At 42.7% G+C, this 19,531-nt stretch overlaps 2 protein-coding genes across 17 annotated transcripts in view; both read left to right on the forward strand.

Moving 5' to 3' along the window:
• MGA (MAX dimerization protein MGA) overlaps positions 1–6,379 on the forward strand; it is a 158,613-nt gene extending 152,234 nt beyond the window's left edge. For all 14 annotated transcript variants that reach the window (XM_027569298.2, XM_027569297.2, XM_027569295.2 and 11 more), the window contains 2 exons: positions 957–1,133; positions 2,431–6,379. In XM_027569298.2, the coding sequence (XP_027425099.2) occupies positions 957–1,133; positions 2,431–3,707 (1,454 nt within the window). In that variant the 3' untranslated portion in view covers positions 3,708–6,379. The remainder of the gene's footprint in view (positions 1–956; positions 1,134–2,430) is intronic.
• Positions 6,380–9,960: 3,581 nt separating this feature from the next.
• The window catches only part of MAPKBP1 (mitogen-activated protein kinase binding protein 1), a 51,860-nt gene continuing 42,289 nt past the window's right edge, over positions 9,961–19,531 (forward strand). For 2 of the 3 annotated variants that reach the window (XM_027571845.2, XM_027571848.2), the window contains exon 1: positions 10,081–10,838. In XM_027571845.2, coding sequence (XP_027427646.1) covers positions 10,722–10,838 — 117 coding nt within the window. In that variant the 5' untranslated portion in view covers positions 10,081–10,721. The other variant, XM_027571847.2, reaches the window with a different exon arrangement.

The raw sequence follows: 19,531 nt of genomic DNA on the forward strand, positions 1-19,531 counted from the left end.
ATTAGATTTTAGTTTCTAGCTTTACACACTCAAGCAAATCTTAAGAGGTTACCAGTTATGGTAACATGTAAGACCTACTTTTGTTTTGATAGCAGTCATGTTATTGTAATGTTTCAGTGAATATTTTTTTTAAAGCTGCCATCCTTTCATACTTTATACCCAAGCTCTTGATTTCCCTGCAGTTTTGCTCATGAGTTGAGTTGTCTTGCTGAGACAAATAAATTGGAATTTTAAAAAAATTTAATTTTGTTGAGTCAGACTCCATATTTTCATCAGATTGCCTATCAATGAATTGCTGTTAAGGAACAAAGTAAATTGGTTTTAAGTATTGTTCTCTCCTATCTTGATTTTGGAAGTGAGGCCTTGTTGCTTTTATATTACTTGTTTTTATCCTTAGAGAATAGTGTATCCTCTTTTACTTTTTGGGTTGCCTAGTGTATGAACCAGGAAATCTAAGAAAGTACGGAGGGATACTAAAATATGAGTTAGTTTTAACTTTGATAAGAAGGGATTTTAATGATCGTGTAGTCTAGCTCATTTCATAGATGGAGAAACAAAGTTTAAGGGCTAGAAACTTGTACTTTAAGGGCTAGAAACTTGTACTTTGTAGAAGTACAAGAAGAAAAGCCAGTCTGGGGATAGAATTGTGCATGCCTTCATCTAGATTCTTTATCAAGACTGTTGGAACTATTCCGTTGAAAAAGTGGTTGCATGTTGAGTTTTCGTCAACATAAGTTCTGTACCTTAGGAGAATCAGTGGACAGGTAACCCGTTAGGCAGTGACAAGTGGTTCAAAAAGTAAATTCCAAGTTGAGGTTCCCTAACTAAATTTGAAATTTACTTCTTGCCTTTTAAGTCAAGAGTGTGGTTTTTTAGGGATATCTCCCAGACTCCTAGGTTATACTAGCATAATTGAAAACCTTTTATCCCTAACTTATTTCTGATTTTCCTTACAGAAAATACCTCCCCCTCTAACACTCCACACACCGCTGCCAACATCGTGATGACTCCTCAAGGGCAGTTGCTCACCTTAAAAGGTCCTTTATTCTCAGGACCAGTGGTAACTGTTTCTCCTGCTCTCTTGGAAGCAGATCTGAAGCCTCAAGTTGCCACCAGTGCTGTGGCTCAGTCAGGTATGTTGTTGTAGGTGTTGTCCTCTCTGGGTAGTGAAAAAGAGTTATCCCTGGTATCTCACTGTGACAGAGAAAGCCTTTGAATGTGTTCTGTAATGATAAAGATCTCTTCTATTTGCATTTTCCTTGGAAAGAGATGACCCTCTTTTTATAACACGTTTGGCTCTATTGATTTTTTTTTTTTTTTAACCTGCGATTGGGAACTATTTTGTGATTTTTAGTTATTTCTAGTATGAAAAACATTGTAAACATACAAAAGTAAAAGGAAGATGAGTCATTGTTTTAGGTTTTGGTGTTAATAAATATTTATTAATTTTGTGTTGTAATCTGAGATGGTGCACTCCTACTTTACCAGCCTGATTTAGTTTGAGCACCACTCCCTTTTGGGGAAAAGGAGTAGAATTGAAAAGGAAGTCTCAGTTTGATGATTTAGGTTCTAGGCACCTAAATTTCTATTAAGGTAAAAGGATATCTTTACCAGCACTAATACTGCTAAACCCTTTCTGGAGGGGTCATCCTTTCTTCTACAGTGCTGCCTCTAGGGCTTCATTTATCCTCAGAGTAGCAGTTAATTGGGTGAACAGAATCAAGATACATGTTTGCCCCAGGATAAAAAATAAACTGGGGAGCATTTCTATAAAATAATTAAATAGAACTTAAAATAACAAAGAATATTAGAGTACTTTGGTTAGGTTTTACCTATTTTCTTGTTGGTCTAGGTTCATAATTTGAACCTAATACTCCTTTCATCTTCTTGACAAACGTAAACTGGTGAGGGCTGCCTGGGTGGCTCAGTCATTTAAGCATCTGCCTTCGACTCAGGTCGTGACCCCAGGGTCCTGGTATCAAGCTCCACATCGCATCGGGCTCCCTGCTCAGCAGGGAGCCTGCTTCTCCCTCTCCCTCTGCCTGCCGTTCCCCCTGCTTGTACTCACTCTCTTTGTAAAATAAATAAATAAAATCTTAAAGATTATTTATTTATTTATTTATTTGACAGAGACACAGCGAGAGAGGGAACACAAGCAGGGGTGGTAGGAGAGGGAGAAGCAGGCCTCCCGTGGAGCAGGGAGCCCGATGCGGGCTCGATCCCAGGACTCTGGGAGCACGACCTGAGCTGAAGGCAGACGATTAACCGACTGAGCCACCCAGGCGCCCCAGTAAATAAAATCTTTAAAAAAAAAAAAAAAGTAAACTGGGGAATTTTGACTACTAACTCTCTGAGATCTCTGGTCATTGGGTATGAATGAGAGTGATGCTTACCACTGTAGATCTAAACGAATTTTTTTTCCTCCTCCAGAAAATGATGACTTATTTATGATGCCAAGAATTGTTAATGTGACATCATTGGCCACAGAGGGAGGTTTGGTAGATATGGGTGGCAGCAAATATCCTCGTGAAGTTCCTGATGGCAAGCCATCTGACAACCTGAAAAGTACTATCAGGAATGAAGATAACTCCTTTGAAGATTCGGGTAGAATCTCTTCCAGAAGCAACCATAGAGATGGCAGAATGGCATTGGGTCCAACACCGGTTTTTCTGGCAAATAAAGATTCTGGTTTTCCACAGATAGTTGATGTTTCCAGTATGCAAGAAGCGCAAGAGTTCTTACCCAAAAAGATTTCTAGTGAAATGAGAGGTATTCAATATAAATGGAAAGAGTGTGAATCTAGACGGGAGAAACTGAAGCCAAAGGAGTCTACATTTCATAAATTGAAGATGAAAGATCTCAAAGACTCAAGTATAGAGATGGAACTGAGAAAAGTAGCATCTGCTATAGAGGAAGCAGCGTTGGATCCCAGCGAACTGCTAACGAACATGGAGGATGAGGATGATACTGATGAGACACTGACTTCATTGCTCAATGAGATTGCCTTTCTTAATCAGCAACTAAATGATGACTCTGTTAGCCTGGCTGAACTGCCCACCTCTATGGATGCGGAGTTCACAGGGGATGCTCGACGGGCTTTTATCAGTAAGCTTCCTCCTGGGAACCGAACAACCTTCCAAGTTGGCCACTTGGGAACTGGTTTGAAAGAGTTACCTGATGTACAAGGGGAGAGTGACTCTGTCAGTCCTCTCCTCTTGCACTTGGAAGATGATGACTTTTCCGAGAATGAAAAACAACTTGCTGAACCAGCCTCTGAGCCAGATGTCCTTAAGATTGTTATTGACTCTGAGATAAAGGATTCCCTCCTTTCCCATAGGAAAGCCAGTGATGGAGGGAAGAGTACTTCTGGCGTCCCTGCAGAGCCTGAAAGTGTGTCCTCGCCTCCTGTTCTACACATGAAGGCTGGCCTAGAGAACAGCAGCACAGATACTTTGTGGAGGCCTATGCCAAAGTTGGCACCTCTAGGTTTAAAAGTAGCTAATCCTTCTAGTGATGCAGATGGTCAGAGTCTCAAGGTGATGCCTTCTTTGGCACCTGTAGCTGCCAAAGTTGGATCGGTTGGACACAAAATGAACTTAACAGGGAATGACCAGGAATGCCGGGAGAGCAAGGTGATGCCCACGCTGGCACCTGTTGTGGCCAAATTGGGCAACTCTGGGGCCTCACCAAGTTCTGCAGGGAAATGAACTTATTTGTCCTCAGGCAGAAGCCAGGCTATGAGGGAAACCTCCTTTCTCTGTAGGCATCTGTTTGTGTCATGGAGCTGTGATCCTTGACTTTGATGCGGTGGATAATGGTAGAGAAAGGGGGGTAGGGTGCTGACCTCGATATTAGAAATTACTACTATGAAATTCTGATCATGTTAAAATGTGTTACCTCACTTGTGGTGCTGGGTCTCCTCATCCTCTCTAAGAAGATGTGATCCATTACTGAACACGAGGTGCCCCTCTTACCCAAGGAATTCATAACAAGACTCTAGGTCCATAGTGGTTCCTAGTTCTTCCCTCCCAGAGAAAAAGCTGCTTGAGACTTTGGAGTTGCTATGGGCTGAACTGTAGTGGATAGCTGTTGTTTTAAGTGGTTTAAGTCTGAAATCCAAGGAATGTGATGCACTTGTGCGAAGGGATCCAGAAGAGATAGTTTTTAGTTGGTGTTTCAAGAGTAGTGGGAGAGAGGATGGGTACCATGGAATACCAAAGTGAAACACTTTGTGTCATTCAGCAAAATTTTGTCCTCTTTCATATCCCAAGTAGCTTCCATTCCCTTATGTTTTCAATCAGAATTATAAATCCAAGCCTTCTGGTAACGTAGGAATGCTTTTAACTTTTAATACTAAGGTGATTATTTTGAGATGTTAAGGAAAATACTAGTTCTCCCTTACTGTCTGGGTGTTGAAAGACATTTCACAGTACCAGGGATTTCTACCTGGAATATATATTTTGGAGGTAGGCACAGAGGGAGCTCTCCCCTTTTCACAAATCACATCACTCAAGAGACAGCTAAAATGAAAAGCATTCCCTGCCCAGACCAGAGACAGTGGCCAAAACAAAAAATTGTGGGGCTGGATGTTTCCCAAATCAAACCAGCCTCCTGGTGCTTGAAGGTTTCATTCACTGTTACCTGCACAGGATGTAAAGAAAAGAAAAGTCACAGTAGGCACTCTTTACCAGGGAAATGAGGCAGTATTTGAATCACGAGATATATTTTTTATTATCTGCTACCATGGATTCAATGATCTGTAGAGCTTTTTCACTCATTAGCTGTCAGGGTGTGAAGGACTGACAGCCTGTAAAGATAAAGATATTTATATTTTTGTATAGTTGTTTTCATAGATTTCTCAAAGGCTGAAGTTTTCAGCCTAGAAGATGAGATTTGTATTGAGTATAGAAATGACGTTTCCTATCTAGTTTGTAAATAATCATGGTGCACTTGAGGGGTCTCTTGGAAACTCCTGGGGGCAAGAATCACTATTCTGAAAATGTATAGATTGGGATTTAGCTGCTGCATTTTGCCTTTCTTAAATAATTATATTTTGGAATGTAACCCCTGTTCTGTCTTCATTGACAGGATTTGCTTGTGTTGTGAAACACTAACACAAGAGCTTCCAGTGCCTGGGCTGTGCCTAGGTGATGCTATTTCTTCTGCATCCTCCCCACCCCCCTTTGCCTTCTTTATGCCAAATCCCACTCAGCATATCTTCAGACATAGGTTGTGAGACCAGCTTTGGAATGGTTCTAGCCGGTGAATTAGTACTTCCATGGTTGGTTCCCTTTCTAGTAACTCTGGTAATCAGCAGATTGAAAAAGAGTGGAAAAATTTCCTCTGCAAATTGCAGTGAGAGCAAATTCTTTGTTGGTTTTGTGCTACTTGCCTTTCTAGACATGCTTATCAGCATTCAACCTTCCCTCCTTTAAAGGTTTTTGAAGAAGCTTGAAGTAGGTAATGAGTGCCCCTCAGCTTCTCATTATCCCTCCCACTCCTCTTTACCCAGCAGATTTCATTCAATGCCTTAGCCAAGGAGTCCAGCACCTGTCTCCCCTGCTAATAATTGTCCTTGGAGATCCTAGTACTTTAATCCAGGTATAGCAGTTTCCCATTATTAACTTGCTTGTCTCGTCCTCACATTTCCTCCTGACTTCCCAAGGCTCTTGTTATGGCTTTTGAGGGTCAGCCAAAGGAGAAGGCAAGTGAGTTGAATAATCCTCAGGAAAAGAAGGACCATTCTGCTTCTGAACACTGTTCCCTTTTTTAGGAGAAAATAAACAGGTAATAATCAGTTCTTGATGGGAAGATAATTGACATGAGAGATGTACAAAGATGGAAATGAGAGATGATTCCAGGTGTTTAAGGAAGGCTGCAGATGTCTTTACAAACTCCCAAGATAATGGTGTTTTCAAGACCTCTTAGAACTAGTAAGTTGTGAGGGCTAATTTGGAGGGCTCAGTCTTCACAACACTCCTGCAGTCGTGACAGAAATCTCAAATCTCCAAAAACTCCTTTTAACCTTACCCCAGGAGAAACTGATCTATGAAAATGACATGTGTGATTATGAAAGATGTAGTTGAGTGAGAGGAGTTGAGGAATTGGGAGGATAGTGAGCTCTCACCTTAACACTATAAGAAGCATGATCTCAGTAGACCAATAATTCGCCTTTTTATACATCTGTAAATAAATGGAATGTTTTTAAGAATATAATTATGTCAGATTTAGCCTTTTCTTTTATATATTAAATATATATCTTTCCTTTTCTGCTTTTGAAAAATGACTATTTTTTTAGAAATGTAAGAACAGAAGATTGGTGAGTGGAAGGCAGAATGTATAAACTTGAAATAAATCAGTTATAATAATTAAAGCAGGATTTGGTGTTGGGAGGTTTGTGCTGAGTTGGGCTCAGCAGCCCTGAGTCATTTGAGAGAGAGGTGCCACTGAAGTAGTTTTATCATAGGAATTCCTTACTGTTTTCAAAGTGTCTGACATGCCGTCTAGGGGAGATTTTTGCTAATCGTAGCATGTTTTACATGGAGACTTCAAAATTTTACACAAATTGACAGCAGGTGATTGTCTCAAGAAGTTCTACAGTGAAGAAAGGCTAGCCTCATAATACTAATGTGTGCAAGGTAATATGCCGGTTACCTTAGAGAATAATGGGACACAGTCTCAGGGGCTAAGGACAGTAAATGTTCTTAAAGCAAGGTACATGTTAACTAACTAGTATCAAGATTTACAAAATGTTTTATTAAAGGAGTCCTTTAGACATTCAAACTAAGATCACTAACAGATGAAGTCTGTGTATTATGAACTTCATGCAAATTACTTTGGGTAAATGTATAATAAATTCAGGGTTCCCCCTCCCCAGAACTATGGATGAAATACCTGACAGGCCCTTCTGTAACAGGTTTGAAATGTTTTGAACACAGATGAAAGGCAGATAATCCATACATAATTTGGGGCAGTGTCGAGTAGTGTGTGTGTTTTTTTGTTTTTTTCTTTTAATTATACTGGTTAAGATAATTGAATGGGATCTGGTGAATTGAGAGGTAAATGCACTTTGAAGACGGGTCTGAAAAATGGTGATAACCCTTGTTCCTCACGTCCAGATTAAAAAACAATGCACAGAGTAGGCACCACATTTTCAGGTACTTTTGTAGAGAATGACGGATAACCAAGAATCTGAATACATTTCTGGCACATAATTGATTTTGAAGAAAATCCTTATAAAGACATCAAATCTTCATGTTATTGTATTATCTCTAATCAAATTTTACATGAACACGAATGGCTGGATACAGAAAATTAAAGCTGAGGTATACAGACTCACTGCCATTTGGAGAAAAAAGATCAGTCAAAAATAAATGCATTTTTAAAACTAAGGGGAATAATTTGATATAAACAAATTCTGAACTGAGGCATGGTTGCAGTATATTAAGTATGGCTGAACTGCTCTACAGGGATAACATAAGCGTTGAGTAATAGTGTGATGGAGGTGTATGTGGAAGGTGAGAAGGCTAAACCATGGAATGAGTTGGGTATTTTGAGACAGATCTAAGCTCTGCTAAATTCTTCTACCATTGCAAACTGCTGTTAGAAGAGATTTTGTTAAGTAGGAAAGCAGTCTTGGAAGCACTTGAGATCCATCCTGTTTCCAACTGCAAGCATTGATCTCAGCTGTCCCACAGTGCCTTGCATGTAAAGGTGCTCAATAAATATTTGAACTGATGAGCAAATGTTTACTCCAGCCTGTTAGTTTTCCAGGATCTTACAATTTCACCTTTTTGCATGTTAAGCCTAGGGTGAATTTTAAAATCTGATCTAATGAGCATAGTGCAAAATTGTATGCATCTATTCCTAGACATATACAATTTTAGAATCTGACAGCCATGTATGTTTAGGACATATACAAGCAGAATAAAATGTGAAATAGTGTATGGATGGTGAAATACTTATATAAGGGTCGACTGCGTTTGGAGGGTAGGTTGGCAGTTAGTTTGGAGAAAGGGATAGCGCTTTTCACGCTAGACCTAGGATTACTATTTTATGAGGAATTAATTCATGAAGCATGGGAACAGCCTACAGCCTATTCCCATATTGACAATTCAAAAGCTGCATGATATCTAGACAAATGGATTAAATGGTGAAGAATTAAAAATACATGGTTGGCCTTAGATTGGAAGTATGCAGGTTCTAGACTTAGAATATCTAATTACACTGTTCTCAGTCTTTCAGCTAGATCATTTTAGACAATGAAAGGAGCTTGGATTTGTCTCTACAGCTTCAGCTTCAAATTAGAGTAATTTGGGGAACGTCTCTAAGGGGATAAACCAGGCTAACTTTGGACGGGAAATGACCAATGACACTTTGTAAACTTACCTGGCCACAAGTGATGTGAGCAAACCACTAGTGGACACAAAATGATGCGGAGAGAATTAGGGACAACTCGAGGGTGGAGGTGGCAGTTGCTGGGGCATGTAGCACACAAGTAAAGACGGCAGGTGGCACCATTTATTAGTGTTACATTCACTCCTCCCTCTCCCTCATAGAGGTAGAAGAGAGTAGCAAGGATTTGAAGGAACCAACTTTCCATTACATACTTTGTGGCTGACCCTTGCCTCCTTCCTTCAGATTTGAGAAATAAATGGAAAATCCCATTTTATGTTGCATTATGTCTCCATTGGGTGGAAGAGAAGGAAGCCTCATGCTTCTGGTAGCCTTTGCCAGTTGGTCGTCTAGGAGGTGACTTGCCTGATTTTTGTTTCAACGTGGGCTTTGCAGATCTCGTTTACAATACATGGCTGCAATACATACAAGTACATACCTCTTTTGCCAAATGGCTGTACAAGGTGCACCCACAGCAGTGGGTTTAGGGGTCCTTCTCTTTTGCTAACGCGTTGTTTCCCCCAGGGGTTCCAAAGATTTGGATAGGGTGAAACTATACATATCAACGTATGCTTTGTCTGGGGTGCGAGTCTTTTGGCTTACGTTAACCTTTTCATAGGCAATCTTGAAGTAGCAACGAGGCCAAAGGACTTCCAGAAAACAGGAGACACCTAAGAAGTATGTAAGGAGTATTTCTGTGCGCGCGCGCCACTTCTCTCCCCCCACAATGAACTAGAAAAATCATACCACTAAGTCTAGTGCCGACAAGTTTGTCGGTGACCTCGCCAAAGTAACGATACTAGGGAAAAGAGTAAATTTTGACAGAAACAAGGAAAAGATCTGGATCAACAAAATCCTGGTCAACTCTAGGTGAGAGAGTGCGGTGGGATCTTGGAGCCTAAAAGAAACATTATTTCAGGAGCATTCACTTATCTCCCTTCCCTCAACACACCTAAAGCTCAGTTCTTGGCTATCTCCCGCCCCTTTTTCGATCACGGCCAATCAGGTTGCCCAGTTCAAAACACTTGTTATCGATCTAAAGAGTTACTCAGGGGAGTCATTTCACTTAGGTTAAAGGGGAGGCGGCGAGCAGAAACGATTCAAACCGCTCTAAATCCCTGCGCTTGGGGTCGATGGGAGCAGAGCCTTATAGCTTTACCTCAACCTTGTAATTGTGAGCTAGGAGTTAGTTTTGGCTAAGGTTCCTCGGGCCTATCAAATGCCAACTGCTGCACCCCGGGGGCGTGGTTACCGTCTTGTTGGGACTCTGGGAAGTGCACTTCTCCGGAGGACCGGGCCTGATAATACCATAAAAGGCTGGTTCTCTCAATTATGAAGCCATGTTATGTTGACCTTCCTTTAGGAGCGCTCCCCGCGACTGCACTGTGCGGAACCCTTAGTTTTCGAGTCCCATCTCTGCTTCCTAGGCCCTTTTATTGGCTCCGCCCCCATAAGCCTTACTGGTCCACTCTCAGAACGCCCTCCTGGTTACAGACCGCACCCCCTCGCCTGGGCTCCGCCTCACCAGCCCGTAGTTTGGCCCAGGCGGTAGTTCGCGTTTTGAGCCGCTCGTGCCACCATAGCTACTGCTGCCGCTGCTGCTGCGGAGCTGAAATCGCCGAGCGCGATGCCTGAGGGCGCTGTGAGCGGGGTGCCCCCCGCGCCCTGGGGCTGGTGAGGCTGGGCCCGAGCGGGGGCGCTGGCGAGTTGCTGGGGCTGCTGAGGGAGGTGAAAGAGAAAGGTCCAAGGCCCCTGCGGAGGGCCGAGAGCGAGCTCCCGAGGGTCGAGGGTGGGGGAGGGAGGCTCCCGTGGCAGAACGGGTTGCCGGGCCACAGCGAGCCCCGCCGCACTGAGTGTCCCTGCGGCCGCCAGCTCAGGTGTCCAAGCCCCGGGCGGGACTCCTCGGTGGCCTCGGCGGCCTCCTTCTTTAGACCCTGCAGTTGCCATGGGAACAGTTGGGAATTAACGGGGACCAGACCAACCACAAGCCCTACCAGGGCCAATCCCATCCCTCTGGCTGAACGTCTCTGGCAGGCGTGGGCCTGGTATTTCTTTGCAGCTCTGGCTTTTTCCCCCCCTCTTTTTCGTGGGTTTGTCCTTCAGACGTAAGAACCCGCGCAGGGCTTGAAGGCAGGTATGAGGAGAAGGGAGAGGGTAATGCTTAGAGATAAGAGCTGCAGACACGGCTAGGCAGAAGATAAGGTGGCCTCTGCCATCTCAGGTCAGTGGGAGGGCATACTGGAAGGACCTGTGGAGTGGGAAGGCAGTGCCGCTTTTGAGACAAGTTCCAAGACTGGGCCAGGAACTGTCCCCCGGGGCTTCTCATCATGATGGCTGTGGAAGGGTCAACTATTACCAGCCGGATCAAGAACCTGCTGCGATCCCCATCCATCAAATTACGCAGGAGTAAGGCAGGAAACCGGCGAGAGGACCTCAGCTCCAAGGTGAGTCCTAGTATTGGGAGGCACCCGTTTCCCACCGTCCCTCTCTTCTGTTCCGTGTTCCTCTTTCACCTTCCTCTTTCTCCGGAAAGAGAAGAACCAGAAGCTCTTGTTGGCTCTGAAGGATCAAGTTTGCCCATCTCTGCGCCTCAAGGAAGCAATGATTTAAGTTTAGGTTAAAGGAAAAAGAGCAGCAGGAGTGAGCATGACGAGATTTCTCCGTGAAAAGGAATAGGAGGAAGGCAACCTGGATTCAGTTGTGGCTTCCCTACAAACTAAGACTGTGCTTGGGGAAGCCAGTTCATAAGTGATGACTCAGTTTCCCATTTTGGATGAGGTAGTGGGACCACATACCCTGTGAAGGGCTAAGTTGTGACTAATATAACTGCAGGTTTTAGTGTCACAGCTGAGGTTATGCAAGACAGTAGTAGCAGAAAGAACACCTAATTTGAGGAATTGACTTGCTAAATGCTTTTGCCTGGGGTCAAAACAAATTTATTTGTCTCTTCCAGAAGCCTAAATTAATTTAACTGGAGCCTCTTGGATGCTTAGGAATGATAACATGCAAGGAGCCAGGTATCTGCAAGCAAAACAGTCCTCCTGGTTTGTCCTTGCACATTGCCTGTCTTACTCTGTGCCACCCTGCTGCACAAGTTCCTCAGAGGCCAGTCCCTCTCCATCCCCTCACTTGCCTGGGTGTTGGTCTTTATGCTTTCTTCAACTTCGTTGAGCCCCCACAATTTTAGGAATACATAAGCAGACCAAATTTATTTAATCCCTGAAGGAATCTAGGGCTTTGTTCCCACAGAATCAGATTAGACTTTTGTGTCATATTAGCAGCCTATAAACACAGTAGCCTTGTGTGGTCCAGGATTGCTATAGAGAGAGACATTGGAGACAGCAGCATTTTATTGCCTTGCCTGTATCTCTTCAGAGGATGAGTGGGCCAATGAGTAATGACTTAGAGTGCTCATGTGCAACATGGAAGGATTCTGGAAGGACTTGGTTCAGATATCTGTCCTTTAACAGAACCTTACTTGGATGTGGTCAGAAGGAGAACAGCCTTCCTGTGTATTTCAGCAGAGGTCATATTGAATTGAAATTAGCCACAAGGTTCCATGGCAGTGGAGTTGGTGACCTTTCCAAGGACTCTTAATAGGAGTTCATTGTTCATATTCTCCAGAGGTAGGAGAATGAGCCTGGAACTTAGAAACTGTGTTAGATTTGACTCTCTTCACTCATTTACTGTGTTGGATCATTCTTAGTACTGCAAGCTCTCTTATTCTTGGCTGGTAACTTGACAGTGACCACCACTACTAGAGCAATCTTCTCATATGTTTTGGCTTCTTTTTCTGACTACGAATGCTATAGGTAGTAGAAATGTGTAATGGGAGTTTATTCTTCAGTGTTAATACTTACTATAATTTTGGTCTGAATCCAGAAGGTGCAGTCCACCATTCTTTAAAACTTCCCATATCACTCATCATTAATGGACTCAACAAATGTTTATTGTGTGCCTGTTATGTATGGAATCAGTGATGAATAAAACATCCTTGCCATCAAAGAGCTTGTGGCTAGTCACATATATAAACAAATAATTACAACTTGGTATGTTAAGTGCTGTCCTAGAAGTAAGCATAAAGGTCTTAAGGGCAGCACAGGGAAGGGAACCTAAGTCAGCTTAGGGGAATTAGGAAAGACTTCACAGGGGTGCTTGAACTGAGTCCTGAGGCAAGAGAAGAGGACAAGCTCTCTAGGAAAACAGTGAAAAAGAGCATCCGTGTGGCATCACCATTAAACATCCCTGTTTCAAATAGAAATTCAGTGTTTCAGACTGCTTTAAATGGCTTTGTTTGTCCTAGAGCTGTGAATGAAGGAAATACTTAGCTGAAGTTGAATGACCCTTGAGTAGTCCGACAGAGCAAGAGTGCTGGTGTCTGTCTTTAGTACCCAAAAGTAGTTGCTGTCTGTGTGTGCCTGGGACCCTACAGATGCCTGACTCCTCACACTCCTTATTGAAGTCTCGACTTAAGATGATTCTAAAAGCCTGCCCTGTAGTAATCCACGTAGGACCTGATGTATAAAGCTTTGTGAGCTGCTCTGATACGTGGTGGCTGTGGGTCATCATGGTAACAATCAGAAAGCTTGTAATTCACAGATAACTAACTCTGAAATAAAATTTGAAGACCAAAAGACATATGCCTTTGAGGATGGGGTGGGGGTAAAGAAGGAAGTGACAGAGGGCCTTTGTGCAGCTCTTACCTGAGATGGCCTGCTGCTTTGAGTCATACTGTTCCCCCTGTCTAAAGTAGCCTTTTCACCAAATTCTCCACTTAACTTTTACATCCAGCTCTATATTTACAGGAGTCTCAGGGACTTCTCTGAGTAGCCCCACTACCTTAGAACCAATCTCTAATTGTTCTTTTATGTATGTCTTCATTTCCTAAGGCCAGGGGTCATGTTCTTTATTTCTTTTACATCACACTGTTTAGTATAGTGTAAGGTGTGCAATAAATCCTAAGTGAATATGAATAAATGAATGAAATGAAATGAATGAAAACACTTTAATGATGTCAGATATAGTGGGGATAAACTTGGAATTCCAGAAGAATAGGAGATAATCAGGAGGATTGGTGATGTCTTTAAAGAAATGTCTTTAAAGAAAAATTGAAATTAGGAATAATAAGATGTTGAAAAAGAAGTAGAGATGTAGCCAGCCTCATTAGGTGTGAAGGGCGCAAGTGAGAAGGGAAAGTGCATCAATGCAGAAAGTAGTGCTCATTAAAGACTTTTTAACTCAGGATAGACTTAGTTAAAAATATGGTTGACATATGGTTAAAAGCTGGAATGAGAGCCAAGTAGAAATGGGGATTGAGAGTCTTGATTGAGAAATGGGAACTTGAGATTTAGGATTTGTATTGAACTTTCTCTGAGGGAGGGAAGTCTCTTCAGTTAGATAGAATTAGAAAAGAGTAATTTGAGGTTTTATTGCCAGATCTGAGTCTTAATGAAGTGTAACTCAAAGTTATCAGTTGTAAACACCCTTCAACTTCAAATTCTGCACAGTTGTCAGTTCTGCCGTTCAGCCGAGGCTGTGTTTTCCTTAAGCATGTGTGTGCTCTGGGTAGCTAGCCCTCCCCTCCTTTTTTTTTTTTTTAAGATTTTATTTATTTTCTTGAGAGAGAGAATGAGAGAGAGAGCACATGAGAGGGGGGAGGGTCAGGGGGAGAAACAGACTCCCTGCTGAGCAGGGAGCCCGATGCGGGACTTGATCCTGGGACTCGATCCCGGGACTCCAGGATCATGACCTGAGCCGAAGGCAGTCGCTTAACCAACTGAGCCACCCAGGCGCCCTCCTCCCCCTCTTTTCTTAAAGTTTCTGGAAGATTTTTATGTGGAGGGAGCTGGGTCATTTTTCTATTTTAACAAAGGACAGAAATGGAATGAAGCCGAGCAGGCACAATGTAAGTTAGGGATACAAAAGGATTGCCTGTGCTGGAGAGTTAGATTTTGAAAAAGTAAATGAAGAGGTTTTGAAATCCTCCTCCTCCTTAATAGCCATTTGTCCAATCTGGGCTATGTATTATTCTTCTGGAAACAATGGGTAAGATGACTTGTAGCTTTCTTCTAGTTCTCAGTTTTTATGGATACAAATCTAATGCATTCTCTCTCTTTTTCTCTCTCATTTTTTCCCCAAATTTTCTCGTGTCTGGTTGTATGGTGGAGCTTTGAGCCTTTTAATATGTGGCTCTAAGAAGAGTTTGTGTAGGGGATTTTCATGGAAGAGAAAAAACTGGCAATAATCTAATTGCAGCTTTTGCTCAGTGTTTGAGTCCAGGTATTAGTACTGAGACTCTTTAATCTGCCTATTTGGTAGTGGGAAACATATTCATTTCCAAAGCATTTATGTTTGGATCATTGGCTTAAGCTTGATGGCTCTCGACTTGGGGGAGGAGTCAGGACACCAGTGAGATAGAATACTTTTGCAGCATTTTTAAAAATACGCATTCCTGGGCCCCATCCTAGCTATATGGAATCAGAAGCTCTGGGGGTAGAGTTTTTTTTTATTATTTTATTTATTTATTTAATTATTTATTATTATTTTAATTTTTTAAAAAAGATTTTATTTGTCAGAGAGAGAGAGAGAGAGCACAAGCAGGGGGAATGGCAGGCAGAGGGAGAAGCAGGCTCCTCGCTGAGCAAGGAGCCTGACGTGGGACTCCATCCCAGGACCTGAGCCGAAGGCAGACACTTACCCAGCCTAGCCACCCAGGCTTCCCTCTGGTTGTAGAGTTTGGTAGTTGTTTTTTTTTTTTTTTTTTTAAGATTTTATTTATTTATGTGACAGAGAGAGAGAGAGACAGCGAGAGAGGGAACACAAGCAGGGGGAGTGGGAGAGGGAGAAGCTGGGAGCCCGATGCAGGGCCTGATCTCGGGACCCTGGGATCATGACCTGAGCCGAAGGCAGATGCTTAACGACTGATCCACCTAGGTGCCCCAGTAGTTGTTTTTTTAAAGATTTTATTTTTTATTTATTTGACAGAGAGAGAGAGAGGAAGCACAAGCAGGGGGAGTGGCAGGCAGAGGGAGAGGGAGAAGCAGGCTCCCCACAGAGCAGTGTATACATTAAGTTCCACCAGAAGCCCGCTGCTGGGTTACAGACCTGTGGCTTAAGTGCTAGGACCCTGAAATCTGTTGGCTTCATACCCAAGTACTCATTGAGGCTTCTTCTCTCTTTTTTTAAAATTATTTTACTTTATTTAGAGATTTATTTATTTATTGGAGAGAGGGAGAGAGAGCATGAATGTGGGGAGGGACAGAGGGAGAGAGAGAGAATCTCAAGCGAACTCTTCACTGAGTGTGCAGCCCAATGTGGGGCTCAATCCCATGACCCTGAGATCATGACCTGAGCTGAAATCAAGAGTCAGACGCTTAAACAACTAAGCCACCCAGGTGCCCCCTCATTGAGGCTTCTTGAGAGTGTAGAAAGCTAGCCCAGTAAGTATACTCTTCTCCTTGGGTAGTTTTTATCTCCACTGTGTCTTTTAGACTGATTGCTCTGTTAACTGTTATGTCAGAGATAGATCTGAGAGAACTGCCCTGTTGTAGGGTCAGATATGAGGAACTGATAATTGCCTTACTAAGACAGATCAGCAGGAATTTCCTCTGTGGGCAGGAATTGGAAACTTTATGATAATATCTCTGAGTCCTGGCTGGTTTTTAATGTCACCATTCCACTACCCACTTCCCTGGGCACTCATAGGGACCAAGAGTTTTTACTGTTTAATACACCCTCTCTGGGCTCCCCACCTAGAAGTAGATGGCCAAGGGTAGAGGGCCCCTGTGGGCAGAAGCCCTGCCCCTCACCTGCCTTTTGTGAATGACCTTGAGCAACTTACTGAATTTTCTATCTATGATATATTCCTCAAGTAAGGCTTATGAAGTGTGTTGAAATCCTCAGAACAGGTGGTGTACAATGAAAAGTGTGAGGTGTTCTCCTGGTTTTGTTCCTTCTATCTCTGCTTCATTTCTCCTTCCGGTGCCTGCAGCTGCCCTCAGCCTTCAAAGTGATTCTCACTGGAGAGGGAGGATTCCTTTCTCCCCAGCCCAGCTCCTCCTTTGCTGTCTAAAATAGCCCAGCTTCTTCAGGCTTTAAGTTGTCTCGCAAAGCCTTCCGTCATCTACTTGGTCTCACTCATTTCAGAGTCTAACAGCACTGCTGCTTTCCAAGTTTCTTTTCCCTCCCTCCGCTTGCAATTTAAGGCAAGTTTCCCCCATTGGGTCAGTTTGAGTCACTGTCTTTATTTCCTGCCCATATTTTGAATGTCTTTGGGGCCATTGGTATTTCTCTGCCTTCACTCTTCCCTCTTCCATTTGTCACTTGCATGTTTCATCCCTTGACTAATGAAAAAACATTGGTAGAAGTGAGCCTTTAGCCTGACTTCTGTAACCTCTCCATCAACCTCCTGCATCTAAAGTTGGGCTTGTGGCTGTTATCACTGCCCCCTTTTTTGGAAAACAGTCCAGGGCTTGAAATTTGGGACTATGTTTATTCAAACTAAGCTTCTCTGGGAACGTGGTCTCTTGCACTGTTGTTCTCAGAGTATCTGTTGGTTTTACTTCATGGGCTGACTGCAGTGTTGGTTAGAAAAAAAAGCTACCATGTTTTCAGTAGGATTTGTTGTATTATACATCACATTCCCACTGCTGCAAGCTAAGCCTCTCGTCTAGGCTCCATTGTTTAATGCGGGCCAAGGCCAGGTTTTCTGTCAGCTTCCTTTGACAGCAGTTCTCAGTGGAGTTGTGCAATGAGAGCTGCCCACCTGCTTGGATGTTTGCTGAATCAGATCCACATTGTGGTTTTTACCTTAACTTCTGTTACCTCTTAAAATGAAAAGAAAGGTTAGGGGAGGGCAAGAAATAAAGTGAGTATGACAGACTGGGCAGTGTGGATCTTTAGGGTTGGTATTTTTGAGTGTTCACATTTTCCACATCTTGGCTTCCTCCCTCCCAGCAGTTATATCAGCAAGTCTACAGTGCTTCTTAATTGGCAACAACATTTTCCTCTGTTTTTGAAGGGCACTTACAGAAGAATGAGTTCACATCACAGGATGGGTATCTCCTCTTAGACTTCTAGGGAGTAAATTTCACCCCCTCTCATTTTAGCACAGAGAATGTTTATAATGCTTTTTGTTGCTTCTGTAGTCTATAAAAGTCTTTTTTTTTTTTGTCTAGATTTCTAAGTTTATATGCCTTATCTCTCTTCCTAAAACTGGGATGCAGCTAAAGGTCTTTTCCCCTCCCTGCCCTTTCTTTCATAGCTGAGATTTAAATTTACTTGAAAATCTTGGAGCACTTAGTGAAACCACATGGCTGATTTCTTGTTTTTTTTTTTTTTTTTCAGTGTAGCAGATTCTTTTTTGGAGGAATTCTGAGAAGGGAGTGTCTTAGGTTCTTCTGGATTTGAACATTGCTTCTCATTCATGCTGAGCACACTACGATTTCCAACTTCCCATCATACCTCTCATCAGGCTTTGAGATCTGTATTCCTTTAGTGGTGCCTCTGGTCATTACCCCATATGCTCAGCTGACCTCGTTAAAAGTGCTGGCACTTAAAAAACAAAACTAACTTTTAAAAAATTATGAAATATAACAGACACAGAAAAGCTTATGAAATATAATAATATAATATTGTATGTAATTACAACATGGTCCCCCTTTTCATCACCACCCAAAGTCAAGAAATAGAACACTGCCAAAGTGTTGGTAGTTTCTGAAGGATGTGATGCTATCAGTGTCATCATGGTGGGTGAGGATGGAGATGAGTGAGGTTTTTGTGTTAGGTAATTAATATGATTTTTTTTTTTTTTTAATTTAAATCCCCAAGGACTTGATCTTGACTATTTGTTCTTTTACTTTTCAAGTTTCTTTTTTTCCCCCATCCATTATGGATTTGTGCCATTCAGCATTTTCAGGCAGTGTGCTTACTGGAACCACATTTTCCAGATTTTGTTGTCAGTGCTTCCTGCCCTTATGTTACGCTCCTAAAATCGTACTAGAAATAATATTTGTAGTGCTAATAATGACGAACATTTACTCATTGGCTTTTGCTATGTCCTGTGCTATTCCACATATATTATCTCATTCACATTTCACACCACTCTTCTGTCAATACTGTTACTGTCCCCGTTTTGTAGATGAGGAAACGGATGCTAAGAGGTCAGGTGAGTAGCTGGTGGTTACATAGCCAGTAGATGGTGCAGCTGGGATTCAGACTGTCTTAACTTATTGGCCATCTTAACTCCAAAGCCGACACTTAATCTTGATTCTTTACTCTTCCCAGAGAGTCTTCTTGTGCACAGTGTGACACTGAGCACAGAAGTTTATGCCTAGTATTGCTATAGTCAAGAGTTGCAGCCTATGTTCAGCTTGGAAAAGCACAGTACCTTGAAAACTATACTTTTACCCCAACTTGCCCCATCCAAGTTGATTTGATGCATTTCTCAGACTATTTTAGATTCATCATTTGGTAACCCTCCTTTCCCTCTACATCCTTGCTTTTCTTCCCACCCCCAACTCCAGATTTCCACTTCTTGCCCGATGGTACCATTAGGAACAGTACAACTTGTGGTTCTGTGGGTCCGTGAATGTCAAGTTGACAGGGCGCAGTTCTGTGGTGTCAGATGACCATAAGCCGCAAGTAATTGCTGCTTCTCTCTCAGGTTGGAGTGAGGTGGGGGAGTGAAGTGGAGACCAGGAGATGCTTTGCTTGTTTTCGTGTGGGGGATTCATGGGCCTTGAACCTGTTTGCTCTTAGTTGGCAGTTGATTGTGTAGTTCACACTCCTGCCTGCTTGCTAGTTCTACCCTACCCCAAACCTCTCCTTGTTTATCTCTGTACTCCCCCTCTTTGTTATTGCTGGGCCTGTCCCTACTCACAGCTGACCTTGTCTTTGAAGCTGTGGAGAGTTGCTGAGTTAAAATGCCTGTTTTCTGTGGAAAAAAACTGGGTCTAAAATGCCCCGTGCCAGAGCCGATCTGGATGATGACAGTTGGAGTTCAGTGACCATGAAAAAGAGCAAAAATGAGGTCATTTGCCCACCTGTCTGTGGTTGGTTGGGCAGGCTCCAAGGTTGCTACGTTCCTTGAGCAAGTATCTTGCCTCCCCTGACCTCAGATTTGTATTATTTTGATTTC

The sequence above is a fragment of the Zalophus californianus genome, chromosome 6 (assembly GCF_009762305.2).
Source record: "Zalophus californianus isolate mZalCal1 chromosome 6, mZalCal1.pri.v2, whole genome shotgun sequence".
Lineage (NCBI taxonomy): Eukaryota > Metazoa > Chordata > Mammalia > Carnivora > Otariidae > Zalophus > Zalophus californianus.